Source organism: Leucoraja erinacea, chromosome 31, assembly GCF_028641065.1.
Source record: "Leucoraja erinacea ecotype New England chromosome 31, Leri_hhj_1, whole genome shotgun sequence".
In the NCBI taxonomy this organism is placed as follows: Eukaryota; Metazoa; Chordata; class Chondrichthyes; order Rajiformes; family Rajidae; genus Leucoraja; species Leucoraja erinaceus.
Genome location: NC_073407.1, coordinates 13,526,297 through 13,545,885, shown reverse-complemented (window position 1 = coordinate 13,545,885; position 19,589 = coordinate 13,526,297). Strand labels below are relative to the sequence as shown.

The window sequence follows — 19,589 nt, the reverse complement described above, 5'->3', positions numbered from 1 at the left end:
ATGTGTACTTATATATATATGTATGTGTGTGTGTGCATGTGTATACATATATATATACTTTTTTTTTCTCATTTATTATATTGTTTACATATTTTTCTTGTGCTGCTGCAAGTAACAATATCATTATTCCTTTTGGGACATATGACAAGAAGGGTCTCGACCCAAAATGTCACCCATTCCTTCTCTCCTGAGATGCCGCCTGTCCCACTGAGTTACTCCAGTTTTTTGTGTCTATCTTTGACAATAAAACTCTTGGCATTTGCCTCTAATTTCAGTGTTCTGCATATTAGGATCATTGTTTTATTTTTGTCTCCAATGACCCCAATTCATTTTGTTCAGGTTACACATCTCCGTACAGATGGACTACAATTAAGCATCATTCATTCTCCTCTCTCAGATGGCATTGAAAGCAAACATGTCATCTGCACAACCCAGGTTTGCACTCCCTCACTGATATTCCTAGTATTCTCCACCCCTCCCACTCTCTGCAATTTAAACATGCTTCTTTTCTTAATTTTCCAATTCTGATAAAAGGCATTGACCTGAAATCTTAATCCTGTTTTTCTCTCCACATGGTCGAGACTTCTAAAGATTGTTTTTGATTTAGACCATCATCTGCAGTTCCTTCCTACACTGAAACAGATTATCTGGATGTTACACGTACATTTTTATGGAACATTATGGTGTGTAATTAATGATTCTGTTTCTTACATTATAAGAATGTCTGCACTTCCAAAAGTAGTTCATTAACAGCGAAGTACTTTCAGCACCCTGATATCATGGCAGATGCTGCAGAAATACAAGTTCCCTGTTCCTTAGCTCATGTAAACATTTTACGACATAATATAAAAGTTTTCAGTTGTGAGAAAAATCTCGTATAACAATGGGAAGTACTCACCTTCTTCACCAATGCAGGCATCACGTTTCAGGGCTTGTAGAAATGTACTGTTAGAGTTGTGTGGGATAAGAACCCAAAATGTGCTGTGGTTTTTCTCCTGCCTATACAGTTAATGTTAAAAAGCACATGTTAATTCTAATCTTAACAAGTCAATACTCTGAGAGCTGTCAGGCATCTTTAATTGCATTTCAATCAGTATTGAAATGAGACTTGGATAGTGTAGAAGAAAGACGGCGCCTCCCTCTTACAAGTTGTAATCTCACGTTAGCTGTATTCAGGGCTCCTCCTCTTCGTCTTCATCGACATAATACTCGGGTTGTTCATGAACTTTAACTTCCTGGTAATACTGATACTCAGCTATCAGGTCAAGCATGTCAGCCTCGGCATCGGTGAACTCAGCCTCGTCCATGCCCTCGCCGGTGTACCAGTGCAAGAAGGCTTTCCTGCGAAACATGGCGGAGAACTGCTCACCAATGCGTTTGAACAGCTCCTGGATGGCTGTCGTGTTGCCGATGAAAGTGGAGGCCATCCTGAGTCCTCGGGGTGGGATATCGCACACAGCCGTCTTGACGTTGTTCGGGATCCACTCCACAAAGTACGGGCTGTTTTTATTCTGCACGTTCAGCATTTGTTCATCAACTTCTTTCATGGACATACGGCCCCGGAAAATAGCGGCAACGGTCAGGTAGCGGCCGTGCCGAGGGTCGCAGGCCGCCATCATGTTTTTGGCATCGAACATCTGCTTGGTGAGCTCAGGCACGGTGATGGCGCGGTACTGCTGGCTACCACGGCTGGTCAGAGGAGCAAAGCCAGGCACAAAAAAGTGCAGGCGAGGGAAGGGGACCATGTTCACTGCTAGTTTACGGAGGTCAGCGTTGAGCTGGCCAGGGAAGCGAAGGCAGGTGGTTACACCACTCATCGTGGCAGATATCAAATGGTTCATGTCACCATACGTGGGGCTGGTAAGTTTGAGAGTTCGGAAACAAATATCGTGGAGAGCTTCATTATCAATGCAAAATGTCTCATCTGTATTCTCAATGAGCTGGTGAATTGACAGGGTGGCATTGTACGGTTCTACTACAACATCTGATACTTTGGGTGATGGAATAATGCTGAAAGAGAGCATCATTCTGTCAGGGTATTCTTCACGAATCTTGTTAAGGATGAGAGTGCCCATGCCAGCACCACTACCACCACCCAGTGAATGAGTGAGTTGAAATCCCTGGAGACAGTCACACCCCTCGGCCTCCTTCCTCACCACATCCATAATCGAGTCGGCCAGTTCAGCACCTTCAGTGTAGTGACCTTTGGCCCAGTTGTTAGAGGCACCACTGCGTCCTAGAACAAAGGCCAAATAACATGTTTTACTTGAAGGCACAAGTGCAGTTAAGGTTGAGGTTAGACCATTTGACCATCAAGTTCACCTTCTGGTAACTCCTGCAGTTCTGAACACCCCTCATGGGGCTGTCCCACTGTCCAAGCTAATTCAAGAGTTCTCCCGAGTTTCCTCTGATTCGAACTCGGAGATTTATGGTAATAGCCGCTCTTAGGTACTCGGGGCTCTCGTGGACATTTTTCAATATGTTGAAAAATCTTCATGAGTCTTCCCGAGCTTACCGCGTTTCCCGAGTACCTGCCGTTAGCGTTTCGAGCCGCTAGGAGACGTCCCGAGCTCCGATGTACCCGCTACGTACATTATATGTGCTTCCACGAGTTAGATTTTTTTTTAAACTCGGGAGAGCTCTTGAATTAGCTCGTACAGTGGGACAGGCCCATTAGGGGAGTTTATCTAACACCCAATGTGGCTGAATGCTCCAGATATTCATCCCCCTTATAGAAACAACTTTCTAATACCTGCTTAAATAAATGTTTCTCTTTTTTATTGTCCCATGGTGAAATAAATATCCAGACTTTATTAAATCATTTCATGTGTTGATTCCTTTGCAATATAATTACTACCTTCTCTTTCAGACTCGAGAGCAGTTATTTTATTCTTTCTGAATCCATATCCTTTGCATTTGGAACAATGTTCTTGTTCTTTTCGATACTACCCTTCCAATATACATAAAGAATTTTTGGCCAACCCCCTTCTTCAATTATGAATTTTGCAGCAGGGAAACTGGCTTTGGCACTTCTGTGTGAAAACGTTGTTCATACAACATGCTCTATTTTACTTCAATTCCTTTTCCATATTGGTTCAACAATGACGGTGAATTATCTACATTCTACTCCCAGTCTATTGGTGCCAATTCTATTCCATTTGTTGTTAACCACTTGGGCAGCAATGTAGACCTGTGCCAGGCCTGGATGGATGAAAATGAAATGACATTTAGATAAGGCAAAGTGGAATGTCACTATGATGTGCAACAAATTATAATATTTTTCAACTGAGTACATATCTCATTATCTATAATCCGAGAATATACAGATGGGCCTTCAGTTACATTATAATACGTGAAACCAATCTTGGGGGATTTCCATATAAAGTGCCTCGATCAGAATCACAGGTAGAAAAAAATGCTGGAGAAACTCAGCGGGTGAGGCAGCATCCATGGAGCGAAGGAAGTAGGCAACGTTTTGGGTCGAGACCCTTCTTCAGATTGGTGTGGGGGGGGGGGGGGGGGGGGGGGGGGATGGATATGAGGTGCTGCTCCTCCAATTTATAGTGGACCTTACTCTGGCCATTCTAAAGAAGCGAGGGGTTGAACACAGCCGTCCTTATCAATGGCAGACATGTAGAGATGATCGACAGTTTCAAGTTCTGAGACATCCATATCATCAGAAAACTAACTTCACACCTTCACATTGTTGCGGTGATCAAGGACGTGCATCGGCTTATTTACTTTCTTCGGCATCTGAGAAGATTTAGCTTGTCCATGAGGATTCTCTTAACTTTTACGAATGCACTGTGAAAAGTAATCTGATGGAATACAAATCAGCCTGGTATGGCAATTGCTCTCCTCTTTGCTGCCTGAACCTGCAGAGAGAGAGTGGTGAACACAGCAGTCCATCACTCCTGCCCATCCAGTGCATCTTCGTGGTGCTTTGCAGCAGGAAGATTAAAAATATCAACAGATTCCTGCCACCCTGGCCATTCCCCTTTCTCTTCCATCGTACTGTTGTTATGCATTTTTTTTGGCAATCTTGCACCATTATGTTTATTTGCACTCATTGTACTTATTGTTACATTTATCATTATTGTATACATGCTGTGCACGTTATGAGCTTCCTGAGAACAAGAAATGTCATTGCACCTTTGAATTTGTAAAGCACGGTTTGTGTGTTGGAAAGGAAGTTGTGGTTGCTGGCTGAGAGCACTTCTGCAATATAGATACACTAGTGCCTTTACATCAGTCTTCATAAACAGTTTACAGTAGGAGGTTGATAAGGTAGAATCATTCAATATGGTGAGAAAATCACATGTTGAGAAAGATAGTGGTGCAGAAGTTAGGATTGTCTCATGGCTCCAGTAAATTGTTTTAGCGAGTCAAGACGATAGTTGGTTTCCAAACGAGCTTTATTGTTAAAGCGGTGAAAACACCGGAGATCACACAACAGCTAAACACAAACGCTCTTACCACAACGGTGGTGGAAAAAGAATGAATGAACGCCCAAAAGGCGTGCAAAAACAAAACACCTTCCCACAGTCACATGACCAAGGTAGCCAACCACAGGGTTCGACTACCCACAGGCACCAGCAGGTGCCGCTACAGGACGCCCCCCAGAATCCGAGGTATGGAACCGAGTGGAGACCCTTATGGAACGACCGGAATGTGTGGTCTCAGCGAAACAAGGCCGGGGGCAGGCAAAGGAGCAGAAATAACAGGGGTGGAGGAAACGGGCGGGACGGGTGGTGGCCGACCTCTACATTGCGGCGCAGCAATGACCACCGGACTGTCCACATCCACGTGGGCGGGTTTGAGACGGCCGATGGAGACGAACTCCTCCCGGCCTCCCACGTGGCGACTCCGGATCGCAGCACCCCGGAATGGCCCTTCATAAACCTGTTGTAATGGCGAGCGGTGAGCGTCCCTGCGGATGAAAACATAGGCACACTGTTGTAACACCGCGGGCACATGCACCGCAGACGAACCGTGCCTGGAAGTGGGAACAGGGGCCAACGTGCTCACCCGTTCTCGAAGGCCGGCCAGCAGCGCCGGCGCTGATGCTACCTGACCGCGGGCGTCAGGCAGAAAATCCCCGGGCACCCGCAGGGCCGAGCTGTACACAAGCTCAGCCGAGGAAGCAGCCAAATCCTCCTTAGGTGCGGTGCATACACCAAGGAGGACCCAGGGCAGTTTGTCCACCCAGTCCGGGCCCATAAGCCGAGCTTTCAACGCCGACTTAAGGTGCCGATGGAACCTTTCGACCAGCCCATTGGCCTGTGGGTGGTATGCGGTCATATGGTGTAACCGAGCACCATAGAGCTGGGCTAGGGCAGACCACAAGGAAGAGGTGAACTGGCCCCCCGGTCGGTGGAAATGTCGGAGGGCACCCCGAACCTGGCTATCCAGTTGGCCGCCGTAGCCCGAGCGCAAGCCACAGCGGAGGTATCAGAAAGCGGGATCGCCTCTGGCCACCGTGTGAAATGGTCCACGAAGGTGAGTAAGTGTGTGGCACCGCGGGTGTGGCAAGGAACCTACAAGGTCGACATGCACGTGCAGGAACCTGCCCTCGGGGACTGCAAACTCCGGCACGGGGGGGCACATGCAGCTGGACCTTGGAGATTTGACAGGGGCCGAGGCCCAGGCAGCCACCTGCTTACAGAGCCCGTGCCAGACGAACGTGGCTGCCACCAGAGCGGACGTCGCCCGTATGGACGGGTGAGCCAGGCCATGGACAGCGTTGAAGACCCGCCATCTCCAACTGATGGGGACGATAGGGCGGGACAATCTGTGGAGACGTCGCACAGGACCATGGTGCCTGCCGCTCCGTAAGGCACTTCGGCGAGCCGAGGGCCAGAAACCGCGGTGCGGTAGCCTTCCATACCTGCGTTCGCCCACTGCGCTTTTATCAGCTCGTTGTAGTCGACGCCCTGGTTGAGGGCCGAAACGGAGAGGATGGCGGGCGGGACAAGGCGTCTTAACGATGTTAAGTTTCCCTGCGATGTGGCAGATATCGATCGTAAATTCCGAGATGTAGGCAAGATGCCGCTGCTGATGGGCGGTCCACGGATCAGCGATCTTACCCAGGGCGAAAGTAAGGGGCTTGTGGTGCGTGAACGCGGTGAATGCCCGGCCCTCGAGGAAATACCTGACTGCCAGGTACAGCGCCAGAAGCTCGGGGTCGAGGTTAAGGGTAATGCAAGAGCCCTTTTCCACGAGCAGGTCATGGGCAATAATCAGAGGAAGTAGATTTAAAATAATTGACAAAAAGAAGAGTCTGCAGGTAGCAGGAATATTGTTTGGGAAGGAACTGCAGATGCTGGTTTACACCAAAGATAAGCACAAAATGCTGGATTAACTCAGCAGGACAGGCAGCATCTCTGGATAGAAGGAATGGGTGACGTTTTGGGTTGAGACGCATATTCAGACAGGGGAGAGGGAGTTAAGGAGACAAAGAAGTGTAAGAGAATAGACCATTGTCAGCCAGGAGAAGGTGACAACAAAGCAAACAGATACAATGTAATCAGAGGGACAGTCAGACTAGTCGGAGAACTGGGAGGGGGAAGGGATGGAGAAAGAGGGAAAACAAGGGTTACTTGAAATTATAGAAGTCAATATTCATCCCGCAGGGGTTTAAACTGCGGAATATTGTTTGTTTCTTTTCAGAAGCTGATTATAATGACCTGGAATACATTGCCTAAAAGGATTCTGCATGAAGTGTCAATAACTTTCAAAGGGAAAATATGTGGACCACGCAGAAAGCGGGAGGTTTGGGGATTAACTGGATAGTTTTTGCAGAGTCAGAACGAACACAGTAGCCAATTGTTCCATTGCAGCTGTATCAGATAACTCTAGAGTCTTGTCATCGACCTTGTTTTGCATATCTACAACACTAATGCAATATTACTGCATTTAATTTATTTCAACTGATTTTTTTTAAATCCTGCAGTTGTAGAAGTTCAATAAAGTACAACCAATTTACTAATCCTCAAAGCACTAAACAACCAAACACGGACAAAAAATTCTGAATACAACTTGTAAATAACTTTAAGTTGAAGTCCATGATTCTACCAAACAGTATCAGTATTTTCAGAAGAGCTTTACTTACCAAACACAAAGTTATCAGGTCTGTAAATCTGCCCAAAAGGTCCAGAACGAACAGAGTCCATAGTACTAGGTTCCAGGTCCACCAGTATAGCGCGAGGCACATATTTACCACCTATTTAAATGTAGCGTTAAATTAAAGCATATAAACAAAGAGTAGAAAGCCCCCCCCCCCACCCCTTCCCGTTTCCCTGTGCCTCACCTGGGTTCACACACATTTCTCCCCTTCCACCTATATTCTTTCCTCTGGCTTCACTATTTGCATGTCTACTTGTCTCACACCTTTTTTTCTTTTCATCTCTGACCTTTGTCCAACTATCTTCCAATCAACCCCCCTCCTCACCAGTATCCATATATCACTTGTCCAGCTTTACCCATCCCCTCCTCTCTTCCAGCATTGTCCGTCCCCCCTCCCCACCACGATCGGTCTGAAGAAAGGTCCCAACCCGAAAAGTTACCTCTCCATGTTCTACAGCTATGCTACCTGACCCACAGATTTATTCCAGCACTTTGTGTCTTTTTTTTTAGTAGAAAGCAGTAATACACCTGCGATATATTGTGATGCAAAACTGATTTTGATACCTGTGGCCTCATTGTAATAGACATTAATTCTCTCGAGCTGCAGATCACTCTCTCCATGGTATGTTCCTGTGGGATCAATACCATGCTCATCACTGATGACTTCCCAGAACTAAACAGAAATAAGAACACAGAAATGAACAAGAAAGAAAATGTATAACCTTTCAGTAATTATTAGCGTAAACAATTTTTTTATGACACTTGATGTGGTCAGCTTTGGCTCAGTCAGTCGGAAGGCTCTGTTCTAGTTTAAGCCTAGACAAAGACTTAATCTCCAGTCAAACATGTTTTAAACTCAGCATGGTTGTTAATGCATCTAGAATTTGTTTCTGTTGATATAATTGCTACCACCATTGGATACTATTTAAACCAAATAACACATACAACTGAGAACAAATTTCTATCTCATGATGACATCTATTTGATCAGCATTTTCTTGTCCAAATTAAAGAGCCCTAGTCTGTTCAATCATTTTTGATTGATCAATCAATTCAATAGCATTGTTGTAGCCCATTTGTTGTACCTTCTCCACTTTCTTTCTTCAAAGACTCTTACATTATGCCATACAAAAGTCCCATAAACATGTTTAAATGGCCTTGGGAAGAGCTTATACCAATCTAAACTCATGAACAAAACACCATCAGCCGCAGCAGAGTGGATGGATGCGAGAACTTAATAAAACCCAACATTATTTTCCTTTTTTGAAAATTTATCTTCTTTCTCTTGAGAGAAAATAAACATCAGAAATAAAACAATGAAAATTATCAAAGGTAAAAAATAAAAACAGCTTTCTGATGGGACATGAGCTGAAAACATTTTGTAAATACAGAAGGGTGAACTTGCAGGCCACGTCCCTCTGTGGCAAGAATCCTACCAAACATCTCTGCATATCGACATTTACGTAAACTAGAGACGGAGAACATTTTTGCTGGCACTCAACACCCAGGATTTAGGAATAGTAGGGCCTCTGGCTTTGCAGTATGGACACACTTCCAAAAGCCTTTGCAGGTAGACAACTAGCAACTCCAGCTTGGTTAGATAAAATCTGAGAGGGTTATTTTATAACTTGTAATGATTTTATTAAATTTGAGGTAAGTAATTAAATGATTTGAAAAAAAAGATAAATAAATAATTTAAAAAAAAGACAAGCTACAATACGTTTTGGGTAACTTACCTCACCTGTTTCCTAAAACTATAGAACCCCATTTGAAATCAGGAGGGCCTCGGATTCGGCAGAGGACTAACATGGAACAGGGTCTGAGTGGCGAGTTCCCTTTGTAATGCTATTGAATCCAAGCAAACTTCTGGTTAGCCGCTGGAGTTATTTTTGCAAAACTGTTAGTAGGTCCAAGAGTTTTGCAGTTGGTAGCTTAAAGCATGAGCCCAGGAAGTATTGTAAATTAAATGTCAACACTGATGGTTCTGGTCAGCAGTATTCACCCCGATGTTATTAATAATGTTGAAGAAGTCTGAATGCTGAAGGGTCTGAAGAAGGGTCGCGACCCGAAACGTCACCCATTCCGTCTCTCCAGAGATGCTGCCTGTCCCGCTGAGTTAATCCAGCTTTTTGTGTCTAATAATAATAAGTGAAATGACATATTATATGTCATCCTTCCAATCAATGCTATAGGTGGTCACAGAATCATGGAGCACAGGAACAAGTCTTTTTGCCCACCATGTCCATGCCGAATATCAAGTACCTATTTACAGTCATCCCAATTACCTATGGCCTTCTGTGCTGGCAATTCGTGTGTTCATCCAGATACTTTTCGAATAGGGTGAGAGTGCTTGTTTCCATCACCTTCACAGGCAGTGCATTCCACAGCCAGCCTCATGGACCCCCGGCCAATACTTCCTACTTTTTTTCTGGAGTGTATATCATGCTTGCTTTGAAAAACTCCTTTGTTGCTTTAGCAGTTTGTTTAGGATCATTGTCTTGCTGTAGAAAGAACCGGGGGTTTATGGGGCAACACCCCCTGAAGCATTTCCAATAAATTGAAAGTGATTCTCAAGCTTTTTGCTGGTAGTTTACATAACAGAAGTTTAGAATTTTTCTAACACATAAGCCGTAAAATAACCCCCAAAAGATATATATTTCATGAAATAGACAATAGACGGTAGGTGCAGGAGTATGCCATTCGGCCCTTCGAGCCAGCACCGCCATTCATTGTGATCATGGCTGATCATCCATAATCAGTAAGTATCCCATTCCTGCCTTCTCCCCATGTCCCTTGACCCTAGCGCCTCTCTCCTGCTCCCGCTATTTATAGATCCCCCCCCCCCCCGCCGTTGGCGGCGCCTCATGTGAGCGGAGCGTCTCCAACCAGAGGAGCGGGATTGAGCGCGGAAAGCGGCGCAGGCGCATTGCCCGAAAGAGGAGGGGACGGGCGCACTCGCGCAACTTTGACATCGAGCCCGAACCCCGCCCCCCCCTCCCCACAGGAGCGGGAGGCAGCGATTAGTCGAAGCTGGGTCTAAGTGTGAGGTGAAGTTTGGTCGAACCTCTGCCTCATATGGAAAGAATGCTTGAGACCTTGGTTGGAGTCGAGGGGCAAGGTAAAGTGACAAGCGTAGCACTTCCTGCAGTTGCAAAGGGAAGTACCAGGGGAGGGGGTGGTTTGGGTGGGGACAAATTGACCAAGGAGTTACGGAAGGAGCGGTCTCTGTGGAAAGCCGAAAGGGGAGGAGATGGGAAGATGTGGCCAGTGGTGGGATCCCTTTGGAGGTGGCGAAAATGTCGAAGGATTATCTGTTGTATGTGATGGCTGGTAGGGTGGAAGGTGAGGACAAGGGGTAATCTGTCCTTGTTACGAGTGGGGGGATGGGGAATGAGAGTGGAGCTACGGGTTCACCTGCACCTCCTCCAACCTCAACTATTGCATCCGCTGCTCTAGGTGTCAACTACTCTACATTGGTGAGACCAAGCGCAGGCTTGGCGATCGCTTTGCCCAACACCTCCGCACAGTTCGCATTAACCAACCTGATCTCTTAGTGGCTCGGCACTTCAACTCCCCCTCCCATTCCGAATCCGACCTTTCTGTCCTGGGCCTCCCCCATGGCCAGTGAGTTCCACCGCAAATTGGAGGAGCAGCACCTCATATTTTGCTTAGGTAGTTTACACCCCAGCGGTACGAACATTGACTTCTCCAATTTCAGGTAGTCCTTGCTTTCTCCCTCCTTCCCCTCCACTTCCCAGCTCTCCCACAGCCGTCTTCGCCTCTTCCTTTCTTCTTCCCGCCATCCCCCACATCAGTCTGAAGAAGGATCTCGACTCGAAATGTCACCTATTCCTTCGCTCCATAGATGCTGCCTCACCCGCTGAGTTTCTCCATCATGTTTGTCTACCTTCGCTTTTTCTCACATCTGCAGTTCTTTCTTACACATCCACTCTAGTCTTTGCTAATTTTCACTTTGGAGGAGCCATTATCCATCTTTTAGTGATTCACTGGTTTCTGAGATCTGCTTGGCATTGCATTTGATCCAAGATATCCCAATCCTTCTATCTTTTTGTGGTGCAAGGAATTTGTTCAATATCTGTGTAAAGGAGACCATTTTGCATACTGAATGCAGAGCACTAGATTGGAAAAAGAGCTTAACCTGAAAAGGTCATTTTATAAAGCCCTTGGATGGTGTAAAACAAAGAGATGAAAGGGCATTTCCTGCAGTTGCAAGATAAAGTGCTGTAAGATGTAAATACAAACTATTAAGTGCAGACTCCAATGGATTCTAACAGACTCAAGTCATGTCAAATTAAGTTTACTGTCATAAGGTCAATTACAATGAGGTGCAGATACAATGAAAAGTATTGCTTGCAGCAGCATCACAGGCACACAAACTTAGATAAGCAGACAAAAGCAAATTATACATAATTTATACATACAATTTCTAAATAATAAATCATGAGAAAGCAAAGTTCGCATAAACTATACATTTTTAAGAATAAATTATGTAAAAATAAAGCGCGAAAACATAATGGCAATAAAGGAACGGGTAAATATATTTAACAGGGTTCCGTCCCAATTAACCTACTTTGAGATGTGCAAGCAAACATAAATGCTGAGAATGTATGAAATAGTGAGATTGGCAAATGTTGCTTAAAAAGGATCTGCAGATCCTTGACATCCTCGTCACTGAAAACTAATGCGCAGGTGCACCTCGCCTCAGAAAAATAAGTTTGCCTTTATTGCAAGAGGATTCAAATATAAGAGTAACGATATTTTCCTACAACTATAGAGTCCAGGTGAGGCACAATTAGAGCAGTGTGTACAGTTTTGATCGTATGTAAAATAAAAAATACACTTGTTGTAGAAAGAGTATCAACCTGACGGGTTGCTGGGTCAACAGATTTGTTGATTAAAGAGAGAAAGAATAGGCCAAATCTCTAATAACATTTTAGAAGAGATTGAAATTTAGATAATTCTTAAAATTCACAAGGATTTTTATCTTGGCTGAGTCTAAAACTAGTGTGTTAACAGTTCATAATAATGGGTAGGCTATTTTTAAGCTATTGAAGATAAATCTCTTCACTCAAGAGAGCACAAATCTATGGAATTCTCTCCACTAGAGGGCTGTGGAGGCTCAGAAAATGACTGAATTGCATTAAAAAATAAGGTCAATGGATATTAGGTTTAGATCCATTATTGTCACATGACTGAGGTACAGTGAAAAGCTTTGTTGTGCATTTAATTAGATAATAATATCGATCAAATCATATAGTAAAGGAATGAAGGGATATGAGGTTACTACAGAGATTTTTGTTAAAGGTAGTACATAAAGGTATTGCTAAGTGGCCAGACTGGTTATCTGATCTCCAAAACCAATTAGGTGGGAATTTGAAGTTTGGAAGTGATATGATAAACACAAATCAGGACCTAAAATTGAGACATTCAGCTTACTGATATGTGATTGAAGAGTTGAATTACATATTTTGGAAGAGTAATTTATTAAAACATAGAAAAATGGTTCACATTTACAGAATTCTGAAGATTAAAAATCTTTGGAAAATTCATAAAATCAGTTGACGAGAAATTAAACATATTAGATAAAAATATCCTTACAGAATGTTCACATAAATATAAAATAGATATATTTAGTTAAATGTATTTATGCAAATCAATTTCAGAACCCTGGGAAGGAGATGATCCTTTTCAATTTAGAATTATTCTTTGCTATCAAAGGTGAAAGTATTGTTGAGGCACGTGCAAAGGTCCAGTGCTAATTCTTCAAAAGTGCCATTGTTTTTTGTTTTTAATTTGTCATTGATCGTTTACTGCTTTTCAAAATTTACATATTTTGCACTCCACTTTAAACCTCACTGACCCTCTTCAGAACACTAACACTAAGATGTATTATAAAGCTAATAAAACATTACCAAAGATATCAAAGGACTGCAAAATAATGCATGAAAGCTAGGTACAATAGCAATCAGTTATTTACATTTCCACGGCATACAGTGAATGACACCCAAAAGATGGCAAAATCAGGAGTGTGATGAAATACTCTTTACTTGCCTGGATGAGCACAGTGCCAACACCAAAACGTTTATACATAATCCAAAACAAAGCAGCCCAGTTAATTTACACTCCACCACCAGGACATTGTGGCTGCGGTGTGTACCATGGAAAAAAAGTGCTGCATTATCACTTGAGAATTCTCCGCCAAGTTACACGTCATGCTGACGTGCAAAAACGTCTACTTCAGCTTTCAATCCAAGATCCGCAAATAGGCTGAGTGTCGGATGCAGAATCTTCATAGCTGCCATCTTCCTCTGTGCAGGGCAAACAGCTTCTGCTCCAGCTCTTCTCCAGCTCTTCTCCTATTTTGCCCATTCACAATACCCTGGGTGTCCTCATTCCAAGCGGAATCAGCCACATGACACTTGGCTAGATAAATGATTTGCCAGTATTCACAGTTCAGTACTGCCACCTGCCTTTCTTGCTGTGACCTTTGTGGCTGCAACCTTGCAATTTGTGATTGATTGAATCATAATCTTACTGTTATTTTAGACAGTCAATATTATCACAGATTTTCCATTTTATCATGAAATTCACAGGCATAATTATACAAGAATAAAGAACTTCTTTCATTACAAAGATCAATATAAAAACTATGAATACAAACATTTGATATTTTAATCAACAAAATTTAGTTGAATACTAGACCAAGTGGGACCCATCGGGTCCCATTCTAATGCAATATTGCACCACTCACTCACCTAATGCAATATTCCCCCAACACAACCCTTTTCCACCACTCACCCGCTCCCCCAATGCAATCTGTTCGGCCAACGGAATATTCCACCACTCACCTATAGCCCTTAACTACGCAGGTGCGGCTCATTTTCCGTCATCCTTCAACTCACCTTCTTCTCTCTTTTCCGCTACCCTCAGTCACTCCCTCCCCCCACTCCCCCTCCCCCCCCCCCCTGATCCATTGGGCCCCATTCCCCAAACGCAATATGCTTTTTAGAACCTTCAGCACCTGCCCCTCATTCTTAATCTCATATATTCCTACTATCTCCCCATTTCCTTGATGCCTTTGGTTCTAAAATACATCCAAAAATGTATCTGAGTGAAACAGCACAAAATAGCCCTCACATCCATGCCTCCGATCGCATTGATACCCTAATTTGGTATGTAGCCCTCTATACGCTCTACGGAGACAGCTTGAGGGAGAGATAGATCAGCAATGATTGAATGGCGGAGTAGACAATGGCCTAATTCTGCACCTATTACTTGTGACCCTATCCGCAGAATAATGTATTTGGAAGAGACAGGGTTGACTAGACATGTATTCATTTGAATTTAGAAAAAAATGAGGGAGGAATCTCATTGAAGTGTACACAATTCAGTCTGAAGAAGGGTTCCGGCCCGAAACGTTGCCTATTTTCTTTGCTCCATAGATGATGCTGCACCCGCTGAGTTTCTCCAGCACTTTTGTCTACCTACAATTCTAGCAGGCTCATCAAGCTGTCTGCGTAGAGCGTATAGGGGGCTGAAAAAAATTGTGTGCAGTTGGGGGAACGCTGATGTAGAGGCTTTATGAACCTGCGTCTCAGTAAGCAGGTCGGAAGATGGTGGGAAACTGTTGCTGGCTGTGGCTCGGTTTTAGTTTATTGTCACATGTATTGAGGTAGTAAAAAGCTTTTGTTGCGTGCTAAAGAGCCTGTCCCATTTTCACGACCTCTGCCAAGTTTGCCCTTGACTCATACTCGCAGCATGGTCGTCACGAGGTCGTAACAGTCGTAGGTACTCGTGGCATCACGGAGGTCTGGACGTTTTTTCTAGCATGATGAAATATGTCCACAAGTTTTATTGTGTATCGTGTGTTCTTTCTCATTGTATCGCTGCTGACATATTCATTTCACTTGCACTTTATGTGCAATGTGACGAATAAACCCGTATTGTATTGTAAGTAAAAAAGGTCGTGAAAGTGGGACAGGCCCTTAACCAGTCATCGCAAAGAATACACATGATTACAACTGGGCCATTCACCGTGTACAGATACATGATACATTAAATAACATGAATAACATTTAGTGCAAAATAAAGCCAGTAAAGTCTGATCGGGGGTCTCCAATGAGATAGGTAGTAGCTCGGAGCTGAAGAAGGGTTTAGCTCCATAGATGCGGCTGCACCCGCTGAGTTTCTCCAGCAATTTTGCCTACCTTTAGATAGTAGTCGGGACTGCTCTCTAATTGTGGTAGGATGGTTCTGATAACAGCTGGAAAGAAACTGCTCCTGAATCTAGAGATGTGCGTTTTCACACTTCTGTGTCTTTTGCCCAACGGGAGAGGGCAGAAAAGGGAGTGGTCGGGTGATTTTTTTTTCTCCGGAAGGGTTTACACTTCTTGGACAGGACGTGAGAAACTGAGTTGTGTAAGAAGGAACTGAAGATGCTGGTTTAAACCGAGATTGAATGAAGAAATGGCTGACATTTGTCGCCCGTTTCTTCTCTCCAGAGATGCTGCCTGGCTGACCCGCTGAGTTAGTTCAGCATTTTGTGTCTGCCTCCGATATAAACCAGCTTCTGCAGTTCTTTCCAACACATAGGAACTGCAGGTCGACTGGGGTTTCGGGGCCCATTTAAAGCCGAAATAAGGAGCCGACCACCAAGTAGCGACGGCCGCTCCCTGTCGACATCAAAGCCCGCACGACCACGCCGCGCATGCGCCCGCCAAGCCCGCGCAACCGGGAGGCGAGGCGGCCATTTTGTGACCCTCCGACTAACGGTCGCAGCCCGCGCGGATCGAGCGGTTTCCCGCCAGTTCGCGCTTTCCTTTGAGTCCCCCCTTCCCTTTGAATTCGCCACCTGCCGCAAGACTCGATTTGCAGGCCTCTGGGATGACAGAGGCCGGATTTCCACACCTCGCCGCGACACTACACACCTTGCCCCCGATCTGGTTACCGCACTGGCCGGCCTGAATATGCACGATCTCCCGCATTCTGCCAGACAGGTGTAAGCGATAGGGCCTCTCCTATTGGACGTCAAGCTGTCTCCTGCCCCTCCATTGGCCGGCGTCACGTCAATCACGCCAAAGGCCCGCCTTCTCCACGCCACGTCTCTTCCTATTGGTCGGACGCTGTTGTCCTGCCTGTGATTGGTCGTGAGCTACCGTTGCCAGGGAACGACGTCGTCGCCGCCCCCGGCGTCGTGTCACAATATTCTGCGGCGCTGACCACGTCACGCTGTCCACGTGGTGCAAGTAGGATGTCCACCTGGAAGGGTTTCGGCCCGAAACGTTGCCTATTTCTTTCGCTCCATAGATGCTGCTGCACCCGCTGAGTTTCTCCAGCATTTCTGTGTACCACCTCGATTCAATGTTGAATGCGAGAAATCTAAAATAAACCCAGAAAATTGGAAACACTCCGCATCAGTGGAGAGGGAAGTGTTTTTTTCAGTATATTTTTGTTGACACATTGAATGGATATCATTTTGTTATGCTGTACTTTATGAGGCACCTTTATTACACATTGACTGGTTCATCAATTAAGTTTAGTTTATTGTCATGTGTACTGAAGTACGGTGGAAATCTTTTGTTACGTGCTAGCCAGTGAGCGGAAATACAATATGTTCATAAGTTCTCGGAGCAGAATAAGGCCATTTAGCCCCTCAAGTCTACTCTGCCATTATGGCTGAGCTATCTTTCCCTCTCAACCACATTCTCTTGCCTTCGTTCCAGTTAACAAGTGGAACTAGATTTAGATACAAGGAACTGCAGTTGTTGGTTTACAAAACACCAAGGACTGGAGTGAGATTTAAGTTAAAACTGGGTATTTGATCTAACATTTATTTTATGTTCAAGAAGAAAAAAAACAATATAGCAGGGCATGGTACGGGATGAAGAAACAAAGAACTGCAGATGAAACGCAGCAAGTGAGGCAGCATCGAGACCTTTCTTCAAACAAACCCGCTCAGTTTCTCCAGCATTTTTGTCTACCTTTGATTTTCCAGCATCTGCAGTTCCTTCTTGAACATGGTAGTCATTGTTCACCACAATTCCTTTCATCCTGCTATTTAGCATTCTTAATAAAGGAGACAAATTGCTGATTACCTTAAGGTTACCACGAAGAAAAGCAGCTGTCCTAATCTCTTTTCAATTTCTTCATTCCAGTGTAATATTTAGACCCACTTCTGCATCATTCCTCCAAATTTGACCCACTGATCTCCAAATTTGTGAATAATTACTTATATTCCCTTGTCTTCATCGTCTGGCCACAGTATTATTCTGGTTAGACTTTGTAGGCAGACTTTCTAAATAGCAAACAGACATTACATTAATAGTTAACTGCAGTTGAATACTAATAAAGTTTCTAACTGCTGTCAGCTCTAAGCATCTCATCAGCAAACTATAAAAATCAAAAATCACAGTCAACAGAGATAACAACACATGGAATTTTCTACATAATTCTTTAATCCTATCTTCCTAATCTACTGGAGTCACGAGGAACTGCAGATGCTGAAATCTGGTGCAGAACACCAAGTGCTGGAGTATAACAGTGGGACAGGCAGTAACTTGAGGAAGGTTACTGGCCTGAGACATCACCTATTTATCCATGTCCTCCAGAGATTATTGAGTAGGACAACCTGTTTTTTGTTTTTTTTTACACACAGAGGGTGGTGAGTACATGCATCGTGCTGCTGGGCTTAGTAGTTGAGGCAGATAGGATGGCAGCATTTAAGTGATTTTTGGATAGGCGTGTGGATATGTAGGGAATATAGGTATATGGATTACGTGCATGTAGTTAAGAGATGGTCTTGGCATCATGTTCGGCACAGACACCGTGGGCCGAAGGGCCCGTTCTTGTGCTGTACTGATCCATCTACTATGCTCTTAATCATGGGGGAAGAGTACTAAATAGAACAATCCCTTTACCATATGATTTTGTAGCCATATTTGGCAATATAAAAAATTTAATGTCTTAAAATAATAAAGATGTTTTGATCAATTTAATATTTTCAGCAGACACAGTAAAGCAAGGTTCATTTATCTTGGGAACCAGATAAAATGACATATTAAATCTCAAAGCAGTCATATGTAACGAATTAAGATATTGGCTGAATTTCATTTTTAGGAACTCCTGTTTCCTACCATAGGATGGTTGTCAGTCTTAAGAAGTGATTTATGACTGAAATTGAATGATTTCAATATTTTCTGTCAAGCTTTGCACATATTTCCTTTGTCAAGCATCCTCCGGATGGTGGGATTTCATCTAGAACATGTAATGAGGGAACCCTTATTCTCAGCCACCAGGTGGTGTGAAAGAGCAGCTCAAAACCTCCACTTCTCCAGCATGGACTCTCTGACTAAGCTGGGAGGAGGATGCAGAGGTTCCAGTGTGTCATAGTCATGTGGAAACAGGCCCTTCAGCCCACCACAACCATGCCACCATCATATCCATCTATACTGATCCCATTTTCCAGCACTTGTTCGTAGCCACCTAACTGCAGTCAGCAACACAGTGCCACAGCTCGTACTCTACCGCACAGCTCTAGAGATGGGATTTAACGCTGACCTGGGTTTCCTCCTGGATTCCACCCACATCCCAACACGCAGATTGGCCGGTTAATTGGCTGTTGTAAATTGTTCCAGTCTGTAGGTGAGATGTAGAACCTTGTGGATGTTGGCGAGAATGAGAGAATAGAAATGAATTAATGTAGAATTGTGTAAATGGGTGGTCAGTGGGCCAAAGGGCACGTTTCTGTGCTGTATCTCCACACTTTACCTCTAACAAGTCTCTTCCGCCACCACCCACCAAGGCCGTGTGTTCCAGATTCCAAAAACCCTCTGGGCGACAAAAATTCTTCCTCAAATCCTTTCTATATCTATGCAGGCACAAGACTGGGTAAGTTTGGATGACTCTGTAAAATGCCTTTTCTCTACATGCTCACCAACAACAGGATGACCAGAACTATACACAGAATTCCAGCCTTGGCCTAACCAGTCTTTTTCCCAGATTGGAAATATCAAACATAATAGGACAGGTTTAAGGTGAGAGCGGAAAGTTTAAATGATTTGTAAGATCAGGATTTCATCAAGAAAATGGAGGTACCTGGAACGTGCGGCCGGGGTAGAAGCAGATACAATATCAACTTTTAAGTGGAATTAAGACACCCAAACAGGCAAGGAATAGGTGATATGGACTATGTGCAGACAGATGTGATTAATTAGATTGCCATTTTGGTCAACTTGGCCAAAGTCAAGTCAAAAGAGTTTATTGTCATGTGTCCCAGATAGGACAATGAAATTCTTGCTTGCTGCAGCACAACAGAATATTGTAAGCAAAAATACAGAACAGTTCAGTTCAACATAAATAAGATGTTCAACATAAATAAGAGTGCAGCAACTGTGATAGATCCCTTCGATGGTGGGGAGGTCAGAGCCGATGATGCACTGGGCAGTG

At 44.2% G+C, this 19,589-nt stretch overlaps 1 protein-coding gene across 1 annotated transcript; it reads right to left on the bottom strand.

Annotated features, from left to right (window-relative positions):
* Window positions 1–83: 83 nt before the first annotated feature.
* On the bottom strand, window positions 84–17,408 carry LOC129711939 (tubulin beta chain-like). The gene is made up of 4 exons (XM_055659979.1): window positions 16,073–17,408; window positions 7,690–7,798; window positions 7,112–7,222; window positions 84–2,236 (listed from the first exon to the last, which is right to left on the bottom strand). Exons 1-4 carry the CDS (start codon window positions 16,127–16,129, stop codon window positions 1,173–1,175), a joined length of 1,341 nt encoding a protein of 446 aa, XP_055515954.1. The 5' UTR covers window positions 16,130–17,408; the 3' UTR covers window positions 84–1,172.
* Window positions 17,409–19,589: the final 2,181 nt, after the last annotated feature.